The sequence below is a fragment of the Nomascus leucogenys genome, chromosome 12, assembly GCF_006542625.1.
Source record: "Nomascus leucogenys isolate Asia chromosome 12, Asia_NLE_v1, whole genome shotgun sequence".
NCBI classification, from domain to species: Eukaryota; Metazoa; Chordata; class Mammalia; order Primates; family Hylobatidae; genus Nomascus; species Nomascus leucogenys.
In genome coordinates, this window is record NC_044392.1 from 11,724,316 (window position 1) to 11,743,161 (window position 18,846).

General features: G+C 46.1%; 2 protein-coding genes across 2 annotated transcripts in view; both read left to right on the top strand.

Annotated features, from left to right (window-relative positions):
• Nucleotides 1-8,464, top strand: C12H1orf50 (chromosome 12 C1orf50 homolog). The gene is made up of 5 exons (XM_030823625.1): nucleotides 1-118; nucleotides 237-352; nucleotides 6,288-6,374; nucleotides 7,462-7,593; nucleotides 7,933-8,464. The coding sequence occupies exons 1-5, from the start codon at nucleotides 40-42 to the stop codon at nucleotides 8,116-8,118; spliced, it is 600 nt and encodes a 199-aa protein (XP_030679485.1). The 5' UTR covers nucleotides 1-39; the 3' UTR covers nucleotides 8,119-8,464.
• The window catches only part of TMEM269 (transmembrane protein 269), a 22,551-nt gene continuing 12,068 nt past the window's right edge, over nucleotides 8,364-18,846 (top strand). The window contains exons 1-2 of the mRNA XM_030823624.1: nucleotides 8,364-8,445; nucleotides 12,199-12,341. Of these exons, the coding sequence (XP_030679484.1) occupies nucleotides 12,320-12,341 (22 nt within the window). The 5' untranslated portion in view covers nucleotides 8,364-8,445; nucleotides 12,199-12,319. The remainder of the gene's footprint in view (nucleotides 8,446-12,198; nucleotides 12,342-18,846) is intronic.

Genomic DNA, 18,846 nt, shown 5'->3' on the forward strand with positions numbered 1-18,846 from the left:
CTCGCACAGGCCAGGGAGTGGGGAGGATAAGGCGCTGTCATGGAGGATGCCGCCGCGCCGGGGCGGACCGAGGGGGTCCTTGAAAGGCAAGGAGCGCCGCCAGCTGCAGGCCAGGGAGGTATGCGGGGCGGGAGTCAGCAGGGGGAAGTCAGCCCTCGCGAGGCAGCCGGTCTCGGGGCTCCGCGGGAGGCCGACGGTGGGAGCTCACGGCTTGTGTTCCTGGATGTGTGTCGCAGGAGCCCTGGTGGAGCTCACCCCGACCCCCGGCGGCCTGGCCCTGGTGAGCCCCTACCACACCCACCGGGCCGGGGACCCCTTAGACCTCGTGGCGCTCGCAGAGCAGGTGCAGAAGGTGAGGAGGCGCGGCCGGGGCAGCGAATAACCATCTTCGTTCACGTTGTGCTCTGCGTCTTTCGGCTCAGACCTCACTACCACCTGTGGTGGGGGTGGCATTTGCTCTTGTCTCCATTTTGCAGACGAGTAAAGCCGACTGTCGTTGTGAGTCGATGGCCTGATTCGAATGACCTTCTGGGACCAAAGGGTCCTCTAACTGCAACTTGAGTGCCCATAATCTTCCTTCGTGGGAAGGTTTACACAACACTTTCGTGTTCATTATTTCATTTGCACTTTAGGACAGCCTTGTGAGGTAGGCAGTACAGAGTTATTCTTCCCATTTGACACAAAGAAAAGTTCCCCGGGAAGTTTCAAGGTCCGCTTATTTTAAGCTGCTTCCCATAAGATCTTTGTTACCTGAGAGTTTAAACATCTTCTAGCAGGGCAAGGACTCCAAGTTTAGTCCTCATTAAACAGTATTCCCAAGCCCAGTGTTTATATATGGATGGCCAAAATAAGTCAAATAAGGAGGAAATGTGAAATAATGGAAAAAACACTGGAAGTTTGGACACATGAGTATTAATCCCATTTTTGATACTAACTTGCAGTGCGACGTAAGGCAGATTACTTCTCTCTGGACCTCAACTGTTTTATCCGTGAAGTGAAAGGTTTGAAGTAGGAGAGCTCCAAGATCTAAAGTTTTGTCGTTGTTCAATGAAAAACCAGATTCCTTCTTATCTCTTCTCAAGACTTCCAGTTGTACACCCTCTTCAGTGTGCACAGATGGAGGATCCTGCTGTTTTAAAGATTATGATGGCCCTTTATCCCTGTATACACTAGCGGATTTGGCCTTGATTATGTTCCAAGGTCTTTGCTTTGCTCAAAATTATTTAATGTGCTCAAATTCCCTCACATCTCTTTTTTTTTTCAATAATCCTAGAAATCCTTCGAATCCTTTTCTTTTAAAATTAAGAAAAATTCAGATACGCAGGAAAGCTCCTTTAATTCAAAACTTGGCTTTCTTCTTTTTGAAGAGCTGGGGAGCAAAGTGCAACTTTTATGGATTAAGAGAATATGCATCTAGTTAATCAGATTACTCTTATTGGGAGGGAGGTTGGTAGGGACAGAATCTTGTGCACACAACATATTCATGTGCTATTGAATGACTATCATGTTTATTACAATGGCCTGAACAGATGGAAGAAAGAACATAGTTTTTGTCTTTCATCCTATAATCTTGTGAAATACAGAGGATGCATTATGATGCTGCCTCTGTTTGCCCCAATACAATCTGTATTTGAGAAGCTGAAGAAAAAAAAACTTTAGAGACAAACAAATTGAATCAAACATATTTACTATCTAAAATGTACTTTTTGGCCAGTGCCGTGACTCACACTTGTAATCCCAGCACTTTGGGAGGCCAGGGTGGGTGGATCATTTGAAGTCAGGAGTTAAAGACCAGCCTGGCCAACATGGTGAAACCCCATCTCTACTAAAAGGTGTGGTGGCTCATGCCTGTAGTCTCAGCTACTTGGGAGGCTGAGGCATGAGAATCGCTTGAGCCCAGGAGACAGAGGTTGCAGTGAGCTGAGATCGCACCACTGCACTCCAGAATTGGTGACAGAGTGAGACTCTTAAAAAAAAAAAAAATGAGGCTGGGCGTGGTGGCTCACGCCTGTAATCTTAGCACTTTGGGAGGCTAAGGCCGGAGGATTGCCTGAGCTCAGGAGTTGGAGACCAGCCTGGGCAACATGGTGAAACCCTGTCTCTACTAAAATACAAAAAATTAGCTGGGCATGGCAGTGTGTGCCCATAGTCCAAAGCTACTCTGGAGGCTGAGGCAGGAGAATTGCTTGAACCTGGGAGGCAGAGGTTGCAGTGAGCTAAGATCACACCACTACACTCCAGCCTGGGTGACAGAGCAAGTCTAAAAAAAAAAAAAAAGGGTGGTGGGCTGGGTGCGGTGGCTCACGCTTGTAATCCGAGCACTTTGGGAGGCCAAGGCGGGCGGATCACGAGATCAGGAATTCAAGACCAGCCTGGCCAACATAGTGAAACCATATCTCTACTAAAAATACAAAAAATTAGCCGGGCATGATGGCAGACATCTGTAATTCCAGCTACTCATGAGGCTGAGGCAGGAGAATCACTTGAACCTGGGAGGCAGATGTTGCAGTGAGTGGAGATTGTGCCACTTCACTCCAACCTGGGTGACAGAGTGAGACTCCATCTCAAAAAAAAAAAAAAAAAGTACTTTTTTTAGCAGGACTGACCCAGGTATTAGTGTGTGTTCAGAAAGCTCAGGAGGCCTGGTATTAAGGCATGAATTTTGGAATCTGACCTGTGTTCAGATCCTTTGCTGTTTATTATCTGTGAAACCTTGGACAGGTTGCCTCATGTCTGTGAGTCTTAATTGCTAAAATGAGAAAGTGAGGTTATCATCTCCAACTTCATAAAGGTGTTGTGAGAAGTAAATGAGATGAATGTAAAGGGCCTCAGAGTAGTTGAGGCCAGGGTTAGTGCTTAGTAGTTGTAGGTACTGTTCCCTTCCTTTCTTTTTTATGAGGCTCTTTTGTTTTTAAGTTGTTCATGAAATATTTTGCATTTTTTTGTGTTTTTTGTTTCTTTTTTCCTCAGCCCAATCCATATTTTGCATTTTATATTAACTCTTCAAAATATAAATTCAAATTTTGTTTATGAGATTTACTGCTAACACCTTAAGAAAAGGGAGGGTTATTATAAGGCCACCCCTAACCTGGAACTACCTTAGCTCTAGAAATACCTACTCTCTCCTTGGCCATATATGGCTCTTCCTTTCTTTCTTTTTTTTTTTTTTTTTTTGAGATGGAGTTTCACTCTTGTTGCCCAGGCTGGAGTGCAATGGCGCCATCTTGGCTCACCGCAACCTCCGCCTACCGAGTTCAAGCAATTCTCCTGTCTCAGCCTCCCAAGTAGCTGGGATTATAGACATGTGCCACCATGCCTGGCTAATTTTGTATTTTTAGTAGAAACAGGGTGTCTCCATGTTGGTCAGGCTGGTTTCAAACTCCCGACCTCAGGTGATCCACCCGCCACGGCCTCCCAAAGTGCTGGGATTACAGGTGTGAGCCACCATGCCTTTCATTCTTGGAACAAAACGCAAATTCTTTTACCAAGGGCTACAAGACTGCAAAATCTGGTCTCTGCTCTCTTTTTAAACCCTGTTCTACACATTGCCCATCACTAACTACTCTTCAGCTGCACTGGCCTCAAATGCCTGCGAACTTTTTTTTTCCAGCTTTTTGCATGGTCGGTCTTCTCCTTTCATTTAGACCCAAGTCAAATGTTACATCCTTACTGAGGCCTTCTCGTCTGAAGAAGACTGTACCCTACCCCATCCAAATGACAGTACTATTAAATTGAATTCAAATACCTCTAGGCTACATACACTTTCCAATTCCCCACCACTCCCTATTATTAAACTTCATAAAAATGAAGTAGCTTTTTTACTTAACTCATGTGTTATCTTTAACCTGCTTCTACGACATAATTGTGGTTATTTCCTTCATAATAGTGCATTGTTATGAGTACATATAATATTAGCTTTAATCATCTTTACTTTTTGGTATCTATTACTCACTGGAGCTGTGCTTTAGGTAGCCACTAGCAACATTATGTCTGTTAAACACTTGTGTTATGTTGTTAGTGTGGCTGAGGAACCGAATTTTGTATTTTATTTGATTTTAATTAATTTGAATTTAAAAAACCTGATAATTACTTCAATTATTGGAACTCAAGTATATTAGAACAATTTGAGTATGTGAATCAACTTTTTCACATATAAATTTTATTAACTTTAAATACAGATGAAGTATTTCTGATGAAAATTTAGCATCTAAATTGAGATGTGCTGTGAGTACAAAATAAACACTATATTTTGAAGGCTTAATATCAATGCAAAATATGGATTAGACTGAGAAGGACCAAAAAAAGAAACAAAAACAAACAAAAATGCAAAGTATTTCATTAACAACTTACAAATAGTGATTACATGTTAAAATGAAAATGTTTTTGATATATTAAGTAAAATGTATTAGCTGAGCATGGTGGCTCATGCCTGTAATCCCAGCACTTTGGGAGGCTGAGGCAGCATATCACTTGAGGCCAGGAGTTCGAGGCCAGCCTGGCAAACATGGCAAAACCCCATCTCTACTAAAAATACAGAAATTAGCGGGGCATGGTGACGCATGCTTGTGGTCCCAGCTACTCAGGAGGCTGAGGTGCGAGATTCGCTTGAACCCGGGAGGTGGAGGTTGCAGTGAGCCACTGCACCACTGCACTCCAGCCTCTGTGACAGAGCGAGACTCTGCCTCAAAAAAAAAAAAAAAGTATTGTTAGAATTAATTTACTATTAACGTGGCTACTAGAAAATTTAAAATTTTATATGCGACTTGCCTCATATTTCTGTTGAACAGTATTAGACTTGACTTGCCATCTTGACAGAGGCAGGGACTTCTCTTTCCTGTTTGCCAGTACACCCAGTGCCTGGTGTGGTGTCTGACACACAGTAGCTGCCTAATATACATCTGTGGGACAGATAAATGACTCAGTTTACTTGTATGGTTTCTGTTCACTCATAACACTGGTTTATACCTGAACTTTGCCTTAAGACTCCTCAACTAACCAGCAAATTCTCTTTAATATTTCTTAGTTCAAGTTCTAGTTTAATCTCCTCATTTCTTTACCTTAATTGTGTATAATCAGCTTTTCTTAAAAGTAAGGTGGAAGTTTTTGACAGATTTCTGTTGCCTGAGTGGTAATCCTTCCCAGCACATGAATTCGTCACATTAGTCTCTCCTAGCTTTGAGAATTTGATCTATTTTAAGAAATGCCCTGGCTGGGCTCAGTGGCTCACTCCTGTAATCTTAGACCTTTGGGAGGCCGAGGTGGGCAGATCACCTGAGGTCAGAAGTTCAAGACCAGCCTGGACGACATGGTGAAACCCCGCCTCTACTAAAAATACAAAAATTAGCTGGGCATGGTGGCGGGCACCTGTAATCCCAGCTACTCGGGAGGCTGAGATTAGAGAATTACTTGACTCCAGGAGGCGGAAGTTGCAGTGAGCCGAGATTGCACCATTGCACTCCAGCCTGGACAATAAGAATGAAAACTGTCTGAAAAAAAAAAAAATTTTCCACTGCCTTCAGTTGCACTTTGTGGCACATGACAGGCAGTCTTGTGTGTACATTATAACTCTGTTTCAGGTCCACATCATAATGCAGTCTTTTAAAATATGTTTTCAGTAATAATTAGAAATGTACATATAAGTTAAAATTTAAGTAGTTGTGATGTAAATAACGGAGGAAACGGTCAGATTAACGCATACTTTCTCAGTTCTGGGGGTGTGGGGGTCACACAGAAAAACCCAAATACTTTTTATGTGTATCTAGATTTCTACCTTAGCAGATGATAAGGGCCAGATCACAAGTGCCTGTTAATTATTTAAAATCCATCCCTGATTTCACAAGTGTTTAAACATGAGAAAATGGAGACCTGAGAAATGTGTGGTGTTTGTTAGGTAAAGAGCAGGAGGAAAAATGGATTGGTTGGAGGAGAGGATATATGCAGTATATTTGGTAGCAGGAGAGAGAGAGAGAGAGAGAGAGAGAGAGAGAAGGCATGTTGGAGAACCAAAGAAGTTCAGTGTAACTGCAGTTCATAGTGAAGGGGTGGAAAGCTGTGGGAAATAGAAGAGAGCACTTAACTCTGTGGTGGAGTCATGTCAGGATGGCCTTCTCATGACAGTGCTATCTGAGTGGGGCTTCGGATGAGTGGGAGGCTATGGGGCAGTGGCGAGAATGGGAAAAATATTTCAGGCAGAAGCAAAATATTAACATAACCCTGAGATCAAGATAAGAACATCATAGAAGTCTTTTCCTCTTTCAACCCACAGTTTAGTTTTTTTTCACCTGTAGGCTGATGAATTCATCCGAGCAAATGCCACCAACAAGCTGACAGTCATAGCTGAGCAAATCCAGCATTTGCAAGAACAAGCCAGGAAGGTAAGGAATGACTGTTAGACAGGCTTTCATCTTCTTTATTTAGTTCTCAGGACTGGCTGAACTTGTTTATAATCATTATGACTTTTTATGTTTTTAATACCTCCTAGAAATGTAGAGGTGTTGAGTAAAATAGAAGAATAAGTTTAAGAGGTTAAGTATAAGTTTTTGTTTGTTTGTTTGTTTGTTTTTGAGACAGAGTTTTGCTCTTGTTGCCCAGGCTGGAGTGCAGTGGCACGGTCTCAGCTCACTGCAGCCTCCGCCTCCCAGGTTCAAACGATTCTCCTGTCTCAGCCTCCCAAGTAGCTGGGATTACAGGTGCCCGCCACCACACCCGGCTAACTTTTGTATTTTTAGTAGAGATGGGGTTTCGCCATGTTGGCCAGGCCTGTCTTGAACTCCTGACCTCAGGTGATCTGCCTGCCTCAGCCTCCCTTGTTTTGTTTTTTCCAGGAGAAGGTTTCATGAGGTAAAGCATTTTAACAGGGGAATATGTTTTCATTTATAAAAGAAATGTACTTAGCACAGAAAAATAGGAAAGAAACTTAAAAATTACCCAGGGTCATTAATGCTCAACATTTTGAAATATCTTTTTTTTTGAGATAGGGTATCACTGTATCACCCAGGCTGGACTGCAGTGGTGCAGTCTCGGCTCACTGCAAAACTCTGCCCCCTGGGCTCAAGTGATCCTCTAGCATCAGCCTCCCAAGTAGTTGGGAGTACAGGCATATGCCACCACACCTGGCTAATTTTTTGTATATTTAGTAGAGACAGGGTTTTGCCATGTTGCCCAAGCTGGTCTCCTGAACTCAAGTGATCCGCCTGCCATGGCCTTCCAAAGTGCTAGGATTACAGGCATGAATCACTGTGCCTGGCTTAAAATATAATTTTTCTAAAGGCATCTTTACAGCATAGCATCCTAGTCTAATTTTTGTTTCTTCAGAATAATCTGGATCTCAGAAGTGATTCATTGCTATGGGGGAGCAAGATCCTAAGCATTGAATGGTTTCCAAATTTTAATTGGATGATCACCAAATGTGAGTGCCTGTTATCTCCAATACCTAATTTGTTACATATCTGTGATTCATAGGTACTGGAAGATGCTCACAGAGATGCCAGCCTGCACCATGTAGCTTGTAATATAGTGAAAAAACCTGGCAACATTTACTACCTCTATAAACGGGAGAGTGGTCAGCAGTATTTTTCCATCATTTCTCCAAAGGTAAGAACTACATTGTTTGTCCAAAAATCCACTCCAGCCTCTGAGAAATTCTTGGTATATGTGTGAAAATGTAGACATGTGGATTGGTATATGGTTTCTTAGAAAATTGGGGGTGATGTGAGCCCAGACATGACTCTAAAAAATATACCTGTGCTTAAATTATTTCACTCATTTTCTTGATTAAGGGAGGGATCTGATGTGTAAGGTAACTGCTTTCCAAAGGTTGTTCTGACTAGTATGAAGTGAAAAGCCAAAAAAGAGATTGTGGCATGATTAGGAAATGAGCTCAGTTTGTTTACAACCCACCCTGATGGGAACTGCCTCCTTTGCCTTCTCTAGGAATGGGGGACAAGTTGTCCACATGACTTCCTTGGTGCCTACAAACTACAGCATGACTTGTCCTGGACTCCGTATGAGGACATTGAGAAGCAAGATGCTAAAATCGGCATGATGGACAAGTTGCTAAGCCAGTCAGTGGCCCTGCCTCCATGCACTGAACCCAACTTCCAGGGACTGACTCATTGAGAGTGGGCTCTGACAAACAGCTCTCACAGGACCTGGCTGTCAACTTCCTTGTTGCCCCCATTGTTGCCTTAAGAATTGAGGACATGTAGGTGAATCACAAACTTCTTGAAAAGAGACCCTGTGTGAATGTAAATGCTGTCATTATGACTTTTAATTGGGATGGTAATAATCATTGAGACAGAGTCACTGTCTTTCGGGATCCTCTTTGGACCACAGATACCCAAGTCAGTCAGTTTCAGAGTATTGGCCAATGTACTTTCCTTCTTCCTCTCCATCACTTCTTCCCTTAAGTTAAAGTGTTAGAGAAGACCTTCTTCCCATAAAAAGGTTGGTGGATCGTTTTCCAGAGAGAACTGTTTTTTTTTTTTTTTTTTATATATAACTGGTAGTATTTAACATTGGGGTTGAGGCTGTCTCACAGTTGGTGCAACTCCAGTTTAAAATTCATCTGGGAACGAGAATGTTGGGTAATGGAGGGTGATTTAAAAAAACAAATAAACAAAAAAAAAACAATGACAACAAAAAAACACTTGGCTTGACTGGACCAGAGAGTTGTGATTCTGGGATTTCTGTGCTGTTGATGAGGTTTGTCTTGCACCTTTTGCTCTCTCTGCCTTGCTAGAGTGACTAAGAATCTGAGGCAGCAAAGGCCAGGTTTGGGGAGAGTCAACTTTGAAACTCACAAATTTTAGACTTGGAAGAGACATTAGATGCTGCCACGAATCATTATAGAATCCACTGTGTAGTCTCCCAAGGAGGAGATCGCAGGCTCAGCCACCTGCAGCAGAACAAACCCACTTAAATGGCTACTTAACACTGTGGAAGAGAGTTAAGGCAGTAGAGGAGAAACAAGAAGAACAGCCAAATTGTTGACTGTGAGTTAACTCAGATTGAAATTCATTTTGACCAGAATTATTCAAGAACTTAACAGGGTTTTGGCAAAATTACTGTAGTTCTTATTCTAACTAGGCTTTTGTAGGACTCTACCTTCTTTCTTGTCTGTTTGGTGGAATTAGCTAAGTTTATGGAATATTTAGCATGGCTATAATCTATTGCAATATGCTGTAAAAGGAGGGAGAGATGTGTACTTGAACTGACAATTGGCCAAATTTCTCTCTGGGAATGGATGTTCCTGATGCTGATGTGCTTGGTAATACCCTCCCCCTCCCCCTCCCCCCCCTTTCATGATCTTTCCTCATAAACTGCATTTCTTGTGAGCTGTAAATGGTCCACCTAAGGCCTAGCACAGGATGGGGCTAGAATGTAACAAGCTCACTTAGATGATACTTGGTTGCTCGGTTCACATGGGAATGCTCTTTGGACTCAGCTGCAGAGGTCTTTTGCTGAGGTGCTGCAGAGCCAGAGGGAAGAGACATTAGTGGTACACTAGTGGATTCTGACTACAGAAAGTTTCCCAGGTTTTCAGTAGGTTCTGACCTGCATGATGATGACACATTTTGAATAGGTGCTTTATTAGTTACAGGTAAACAAATTACTACAAACTTAATGGTTTAAAGCAACACCTATTTATTTCAGAGCTTACAGGTTAGGAGTTCAGGCACCATTTCATTGGGTCCTCTGCGTCATGGTTTCTCTGAAACCCTGTAAGGCTGAAATCAACTTATTGGTCAGGGCTGCTCTCATCTGAAGGCCTGACTGGGGAAGGATCTGCTTCTAAGCTCACTTGTATTGTTAGCAGAATTTCTTTTCTTTCTTTCTTTCTTTTTTTTTTTTTTTTTTTTTGAGACAGAGTCTCGCTGTGTTGCCAGGCCTGAGTGCAGTGGCTCAATCTCAGCTTACCGCAACCTCCGCCTCCTGGTTCAAGTGATTCTCCTGCCTCAGCCTCCTGAGTAGCTGAGATTACAGGCGTACGCCACCATGCCCAGCTAATTTTTTTATTTTTAGTAGAGACAGGGTTTTACCATGTTGGCCAGGAGGGTCTCTATCTCTTGACCTCATGATCCACCTGCCTCAGCCTCCCAAAGTGCTGGCGTTTGAGCTACCATACCTGGCCTGTTGGCAGAATTTCAGTTCCTCAAGGGTTGCTGGCTTCAGGGGTTCCACTAGCTGACTGTTGGCTGGAGGTTGCCCTCACTTCTTGCCACACGAGCCTCTATAACATGGCAGCTTTCTTAAGCAAAGTAAACAAAGATTAGAGGCTGCTGGCCAGATGGAAGTTACAGTCTCATGTAGCCTGATCACAGAAGTGACATTTCATCACCTTTGCTGTAATCTGTTCGTTGGAAGCAAGTCACTAGGCCAGCCCATGTTCAAGGGAGGGAGTTATACAAAGGCATGTATACCAGAAGGCAGACATCACTGAATCATTGAACAGATCCTAGAATCTATCTGCCACAGTGCTCAGTTGAGAAGAAGAAAGGAAAATTCTAGGTAAAAAAGGCAATATTACAAAGTGGTTAAGTGTGATGGTATCAAAGTCACAGATCTGCATTTGACTCTCAACTCTGACAAGACAGCCTCCCAGCTGGCATCCCTGCTTCCTCCTCTATCCCCTCTCCAATCCATTCTGCATGCAGTCATCAGCTTGATCATTTGAAAATGCAAATCTCCCTCACTCTTGACATTTCCTAACCTCAGGAGTGGGAGAGCAGTGATTGAAAAGAGAAACTTCCTTCCATTCAGTAAGATGTCCTCCCTGCACTGACCACCAAGGGGTGTCATTGCTCTTTCCTGGTTAAGCCAGTTACCACACTTGGGAAGGGCTAGTGGCAATGTGAGGTGATTTGGGGCACCTCAGAATGCGAAACTAGGACCCAGTGATTATATACAGTAATCACTTTTCATTTACCCATCCATCTGTTCACCTGATAATTTCATTAGTTTTAAGTACCTTCCAGGTTCCAGGTTCTGGTGAATAATAGAGCTGAATAAGAAATCACGATTTCCAAGGAGCTCACAGTATAGTAGGGAAGGAAACAAGTTAACAATTACAAGATGCTCTAAGAAGGGGTGTGATAGAGGTATGCATGGAATACTGTGGAGCTCCGGGGAGGGGTTCCTTATTGAGCTTGGAGAATTTGGGAAGACTCTTGGAGGAGCTGATGCCTGCTTGGTGTTGAAAACCATACAAGTAAGAACTTTCTGGAGGCTCCAATTGCCCTTTCATAGGAAGTTTGTCTTTTGGGGGTTGGGGTGAAGTTCATTTTTGGATGGAGTTTATTTGTGAATGAAGAAAGTGACATCCATTTAAGCCATATCAATCAAAACAGTCCTGGCAATGAGGAGGGGTGGAGTGAGATATGTCCTGGCTAGAAAATCCTTGTGTCTAAAAGCTAGGAGATAGATGAAGACGGGGAAGAAAAAACATTCCAGACAAAAAATAACATGGAAGGGACATTGACCAGAATTGATACGACATTTGGGGAATCGCAGGCAGTTAAACAGGAGAATGTGGACTGGGGACTATGGGAGAAGAACTAATGGAAGGATTTGGGGAGGTTGGTAATATTGGCAGCAGAGGCTGGGTAGAGGGAAGACAGGAGCTTCCATCCCTAATCAAGGCAAGGGATGATGGGAGTCTGAATTAAGTAGTGGTAGAATGAGAGGGCCTGTATTTCACCAATTACAAGGTGTACTTCCCCTCCCACACACATTTTGGTGTCTGTCAAACTTGGACACTTCTAAAAGTCAGTGGCATGTCACAGTTTAAGTGGCATTTTTTCTTTCTTAAAGCTACATAAAAGAATCATAACAAGCCGGGCGCAGTGGCTCACACCTGTAATCCCAGCACTTTGGGCGGCTGAGGCGGGTGGATCATGAGGTCAGGAGATCGAGACCATTCTGGCTAACATAGTGAAACCTCGTCTCTACTAAAAATACAACAAATTAGCCGGGCGTGGTGGCGGGCATCTGTAGTCCCAGCTACTTGGGAGGCTGAGGCAGGAGAATGGCATGAACCCGGGAGGTGGAGCTTGCAGTGAGTGGCGATCGCGCCACTGCACTCCAGCCTGGGTGACAGAGCGAGACTCCATCTCAAAAAAAACAAAACAAAAAACTACAAGCCAGATCACAACACCTCTGTTAAGAAAAAAATCCCAGAATTTCTCATTTCTTCCCTAGATTCTGTGTGATCTGCCACTCTCAGGACTCAGCATGTTCCTGCTTTGCTGATCTTGCTGTTCTTCCCACACACCAAGCTCACTGCTGCTCATTTACATTTGCTGTCTCATCTGCTTGGAGCATGGCCTCCAAGATCTTTGCAGGTTTGTGTCTTCTCATTCTTTAGGTCCCTGCTGAAATACCACTTCCCCGATGACCCTATCAGAAATACCAGCCCTTCTCACATTAAAGTGGTTCTGATTCTGCTTTGTTTTCCACAGCACTTAGCACAACCAGAAATGATTTATGTTTTGCTTCTGTTTATAAGTTCTGTGATTATAAGTTCTGTGAGGACGGAGACTGTCTTTGTCTTGTTTACTGCTGTCTCTAGCATCTAAAATAGTGCCTGGCACATGATAAATACTCTTAATAATGAATAAGTGGGCCAGGCATGGTAGCTCATGCCTGTAATCCCAGCACTCTGGGAGGCCAAGGCAGGCAGATCACTTGAGGTCAGGAGTTCAAGACCAGCCTGGCCACCATGGTGAAACCCCCATCTCTACTAAAAATATAAAAATCAGTTGAGTGTGGTGGCGGGCACCTGTAATCCCAGCTACTCAGCCCGGGAATTGCTTGAACCTGGGAGGCGGAGGTTGCAGTGAACCGAGATTGCGCCACTGCACTGTAGCCTGGGCGACAGAGTGAGACTCCATCTCGAAAAAAAAAAAAAAAGAATAAATCAATGGATGGACATCTGCAGCTCTGCACCTATATCCTGCAAAGGATCCAAGTCAATGCAGTTAATGGAAATATAATGTGAGCTACATGTGTGATCTAAATTTTTCCAGTAGCTACATCAAAAAGTAAAAAGTGAAATTAACTTTAAGAATACATTTTATCACCGGGTGCAGTGGCTCATGCCTGTAATCTCAGCACTTTGGAACTCTGAGGCAGGAGGATCGCTTGAGCCTAAGAGTCTCCCTGGCCAACATAGGGAGATCTCATCTCTACAAAAAATGAAAACATTAGCCAGGCATGGTGGCATGTGCCTGTGGTCCCAGCTACTTGGGAGGCTGAGGTGGGAGGATTGCTTGAGCCCGGGAGGTCCAGGCTGCTTTGAGCCATGATCATGTCACTGCATTCCAGCGTGGGTGACAGAGTGAGACCCTGTCTCAAAAAAATAAATACATCTTATCTAACCCAACATATCCAAACTATTAGCATTTCAACAAATTACTAAAAAAAAATTATCGTACATTCTTTTTTAAACTAAGCATTCAAACTTTGGTATGTATTTTATACTTACAGCACATCTCAATTCAGACTGGCCACCTTTCACATGTGGCTTCTGGCTACCATATTAGCACAAGCGTAAGTAGCCTCACTTACTGTTTGTGTTCTGTACTTCTGTGAGATCCCGAATGAGGGAAGCTAGAAACTTCTGTTAGGGGGGTATCTTTCTCAGCTACCCTGCTTCCTTCCCCTCTCCTGAAGGAAACTTTGGGGATGTCCGGGCTAATAGATGTATGATCATATCCTTAGATTAATAATGCTAATAATTGAGCTTCTACTCTCTGCCAAGCATATAATCTCATTTAATTTTGACAACAATCCCATTTTACAGATTAGTAAACAGGTTCAGAAAAAGTAACTTGTTCACATTTATATATCTGGTAAGTGTTAATGCTGGAATGTAAACTTGGTTTAAAGGTCAGCTGGTATAATCATTATGCTACAATTTTTAATTTGCCACTCTTTTTTTTTTTTTTCCCCGATATGGAGTCTCGCTTTGTTGCCCAGGCTGGAGTGCAGTGGTTCAATCTCGGCTCACTGCAGCCTCCGCCTCCCGGGTTCAAGCATTCTTCTGCCTTAGCCTCCCGAGTAGCTGGGATTACAGGCACGCACTGCCACACCTGGCCAATTTTTTTTCGTGTATTTTTAGTAGAGACAGGGTTTCACCATGTTGGCTAGGATGGTCTTGATCTCCTGACCTCGTGATCTGCCTGCCTCGGCCTCCCAAAATGCTGGGATTACAGGCGTGAGCCACCGTGCCTGGCTAATTTGCCACTTGCCACATGGCAGGGAGCAATGAAGAGAAACACATGGATGATCAAAGGAAGCTGGCCTGACTCAGGCTGGGGTGTGTAGCAAACCTTTTGTTGCCTCCACCCGGTTTCTCACACACCCTAGGTCTGACTTGGTATCGCTGTTTTCAGGTCTCAGCTCCACTAATTATTAATGGTGTATTCTTCAGTAGAATCAGCTCTCTGATCCCCTATTTCCTCTTCTGTAGGATGGGAATGCTAACACTAGCCTCAGGGTAGCTGAGAAGTTCCAGTGAGATGATGAGAATGTCTGTACAACATGTAGCCCAGTACTTGCTGCATGCTGTTCTCCTCAGAACATGCTCGGTCTTATACTCCTCTTTCCCGGGCTGGCTGCAAGGAGAGGCAAAGTGTCACTTGACCTCCTAGCTCCCTTGCCCTTTTATATTCTGTGGGGTCCTCACAGTGATCCCTGCTCCAGTGTTGCTTCCGGTGGGCTGGTGAGGATGGGGCCCTATCTGAGAACCCGTGCCTGAAATCCTTACCCAATACCAAAAAGTTTCTTTCTGTAGCACTTTGTCAGCCCAACTGCCAAAGATAACTCACCTCTGAGATGCTCTTATCCCCTCCCTCTCGCTGCTCTCACCCCTGGGAGTCCATCTCACATGGGCTCCTGAGGGGGCTCCTTCTTCCCATCCCGTCTGTTGCTTACCTGCCTCCTGCCCTGCAGGATTGCAGATCCTTCCTCCACAATGCCTGCCAGGTTAGTCTTCCTGAAACAACCTGACCATGTCACCTTCCTACTGAAAAACTTTTCTTCAGGAATTGAGTCCAAATTCCTTAGCTTGTCATTCATCCAAATAGTATTCCTATGTGCCTATGCCCTTCTTATAGGCACAGCGAACAGTAGCGACGCAAACGTACAAGCAGCCCTGCCCGCGTGGAGCTTACCTTCTAGAGGCCCAGCAGAGGCTGGGCCCAGCATCCCGGCACAGCCTCGCCTCCCCAGCGCACTTCCCGCCCCACTCCGGACCTACGAAGCCTTCCCGGGCCGTCTCCACCACGAAGCCTTCCCAGCCTGGCCCAGGTAGAGGAGACGTCCCCTCCCCCGGGACTCCTCCATTCCCCACCGCCCCCACTACAAGACCTGGGCTCCCCTGGAAACAGGCCCTTCTCCCCGACTACAGACCCGCAACCCCTCCCCTGCTCTGGGGATTGTGAGCTAAGAGCTAGGGTGGGGGCGAGAGGCGCTTCTCGCCAGGGCTGGCCCCCTCCACCGCACAGGAAACGGGGCAGGAGGGCAGACCCCCATCTCATGTAGGAATGCCTTGTCCCCAGGGTGAGCCCCCAGGTGAGCCTCCGCGGCCGCGTAGAAGGGGCGAGAAGCGCCGCTGCCCAGGTGATGTCGGCGACCAGCCCGGCTCCTTCCCGATGTGGTCGCGGCTGGAGCCGGGCCTGGGCAGCCTCGGGACAGCCAGAGTGGGCCAGGGGACCACGTCCCGTCCCCAGAGGCCGGCCCTCCGTCGGAGGGTTTCCAGTCTCCAGGAAAGGAGCGGAGGCTGGGAGGGGAGAGGGTCTGTAACTGGCATGAGTGGCGTCGTCGCCGTGCCTGTGCCACGCGTGTCACCTGCTGGAGAGCTCCGCCTGGATGGTTTCACTCCGCGGAGGCGCCGCCCCGCCACTCAGTTAGAAACCTCAGAGCCATACTCAACTCTCCCCTCCTCTGCAGCCCCACTGCCACAGCCCCACTGCCACAGCCCCACTGCCACAGCCCTGCTTTTCTCCTCACATCCACCCTCTCCCCCCAATCCCCCCTCCCCCTGCGTCTCCTGGCCGGTTTCCTTTTCTGCTGTTTGTCCCCTCCAAGCCGCCCTGCGCTCCCTGCCCGTGTCTGACCAAGACTCTCCTCCCTTACTGAACACCACAGTGCCCGCCACGGGCTGCCACTCAAGGTCACATCCGCACGACCACCCCCGGCAGCCTACCTGCCAGTGTCATCTCCGGTCACCCCTCTCTCCCAGGATCCAGCTTCCTTATCGTGCTTCCACACCTGCGATTCATTCCCTGGGCCAAGAATGCCCCTCCTAATTCTTTGTTCATCCTTAGAGACCCTGATAAATGTCACCACAGGAGTGGAACTTCCCCTGCCCCACCCCAGACTTAGTCTCCCCACAACAGCTGGCACATCCCCTTGTTGAACATTACACTTGTCCCTACACACAGCTGCCTCCTCTACCAGACTCTGAGCTGCTGGAGGGTGCGGCCTGGCTGTTGTTCTTCTCCTCATCCCCACACACACAAGGCCTGGCACACAGCAGCCATCAGCAATAAATAAACAGCATTTTAAAAAATGAGTAAGTGGAAGATCATAAGAACTGGGTAGTTGCTGGGTATGCGGAAGGGGCTGGACTATTGAGTGTTCATCTGAGGCTTCTTAGAGGCCACATTGGGCAGGGTTAGATGGAGGGTCAATAGATTTGGTGCAGCGAGAGGGCGTCAGGGAAGCACCAGAGTGACCTGTGATGTTAATTTAACAAACACAGAACAACTTCTATTGTCAGGCCTCATACTGGGCACAGGGACCTAGGCCAGCACTCAAATTGCATTCCGTGTAGGAAAGCCAGTGTAGGTGGTGCCAAAACAGAGTGCCAAGTGTCACATGGTAAGCACAAAAAGACGAGACCATACAGATGAGGGGCACCTAATGTGCTCAGGGGAAATGTCAGAGGGGCTTCCTAAAGAGGAGCACCACCCAACCCAAGACCAAAGGGAGGTTCTGAGAAGGGTGGGGAGGCTGAGAGGAAGCTGGGAGAGCTGAGCAGGGCTGGCATACCAAACGCAGGAGTTGAACTCCATCCTGAGGGCATTCAAGAAGCTGGGGAGTGACTACATCACCTGCAGGCTCATGCTGTGCCAAGCCTCAGCCCTTGCCCCTCCTGGGAGCCTTCTCACCCCGTGGCAGGCTGAGCCCCTTTTTGGTGCTCCTTTAGTAGCCCAGTCACCTCTTTTCTGTGCAGGGTTAGGTACTGTGGCTAAACTGTGTCCCTTGGTCTTAATCTTTTCTGTGTCCCAAGCACCAGGCACCACATCTTGCCGCTAGCCAAACATTTGCTGAATGAATGGGTAGTTCCTTATTTCTGTTGTCTTCTACAGCCCTTACTCTCAATTCCACATCCTTTCACACCTGGGACCCGTGCATTCTGCTGCAAACAGCATTTAACTGGGAAAGAGGAGACCCAAATCAAATCCTGGCTCCACCATTTACTGGACAAGTCACTTAACTCTCCTGAAACCTCAGTTTCCCCATCTGTAAGATAAGGTACCACTATGAATAGTCTTAAGTCTCCACATGTATGCAAGAGACTCATTTCTTTGGATAGGTTGTAAACTCTGTGATGGCAGGGACCAAGGTTTCTACCAGCACCCAGCTCAGGCAGAGCATATAACCAGTGCAATGTTCAGTCCTCTTTGTCAGTAGACAGCAGAGCACAGGGGAAAGAACACTTAAGGCAAAATTGTAAGTTTTGTTCTGCCACTTCTGGTGTGACCTTGAGCTAGATTCTTCCCATCTCTGAGTCTTCCTTGCTTTACCTGGAAAGTAGGGATAAGAACGCTTGCCTGACAGTGCTCACAGGGCCAATGGAAATCCTAAATGTGAAAGTGGTTTGTGAATGGAGGAGATAATGAAAGAGATGATATAGTAGACAATTGACCATTAATTAAAAATTAACCAGTGTGAAGTAGCACAGAGGCAGTAGCAATGCTTGACAGCTGGTAGACAGACCCTGGGCACCTGCTAACTGGCTCTGAGCAGCAGACACTGGGATGTCTAATCTTGCTGGGGTCAGCCCAGAGACCCAGGAGAGACCACTGCAGCAGGTTCATGGGGAGGGAGTATGCAGCAAGTCCTTTGCCCCCTTCCCTTCCCTTCCCTTCCCTTCCCTTCCCTTCCCAGATTTCCCTGGCTTGCATTGCTTCTTGTTTTAGATTTGGAGGGGCTCTGGCATAAGAAGGTCTTAGGAATCCCAATGGCTCTGGCCATGTAGCTACTGATCCCCTTTGGTGAGTGAGGCTGGCCCATGGAGGCAGTGAGCCCAGCAGTGCTGCCCTGATAAACGCTAGTCCCAAACTCCAAGTCAGCCCTCCCAGCTGCTGGCATCTTGGTGGTGGGTTTATGAGAAAGGACCATGGTTTGTCTCAGCTCTTGTCCAGACCAGATGGGCCTGGGGCTGAACAGAGGGGATGGATGGAGGCAGAGCTGGAGGTGAGATTAATCCTCACCTCTGAAATGGGTGACGATTAAATGAGAAGACAGATCTGGGAACACCTTGAAACTTGTTTATTTTACTCAAGTGCAGGATCTATTTGTGGCTGGTACATTTGCCCCAACCAGTGGGGCTTCTCGGTTTTGGGGAAGAATGGGGCTCTTTCTCCAAGAGACTCAGTTTCACAAGCAGATTGAGTGTAAGGTGTACAAATGTGGCCTTAGAGTGAAAACAGAGACAAGACAGGCTGTGAAGATGGGCGGGGCCAGCCAATTCCCTGTTGTGGGAGAGACTGGGAGAGACTGGGAGCACTGTGGGGCCGGGCTGCACGGTCCCGCACACACAGGGAGGCTGCTGCT

What these genes read in the sequence shown, in the direction of transcription:
- C12H1orf50 (XM_030823625.1), top strand. Translation starts at nt 40, where the DNA reads ATGGAGGATGCCGCCGCGCCGGGGCGGACCGAGGGGGTCCTTGAAAGG. An exon ending in GCCAGCTGCAGGCCAGGGAG is followed by an intron (nt 119 to 236) that starts GTATGCGGGGCG and finishes TGTGTGTCGCAG; the next exon opens with GAGCCCTGGTGGAGCTCACC. An exon ending in TTTCCATCATTTCTCCAAAG is followed by an intron (nt 7,594 to 7,932) that starts GTAAGAACTACA and finishes TGCCTTCTCTAG; the next exon opens with GAATGGGGGACAAGTTGTCC.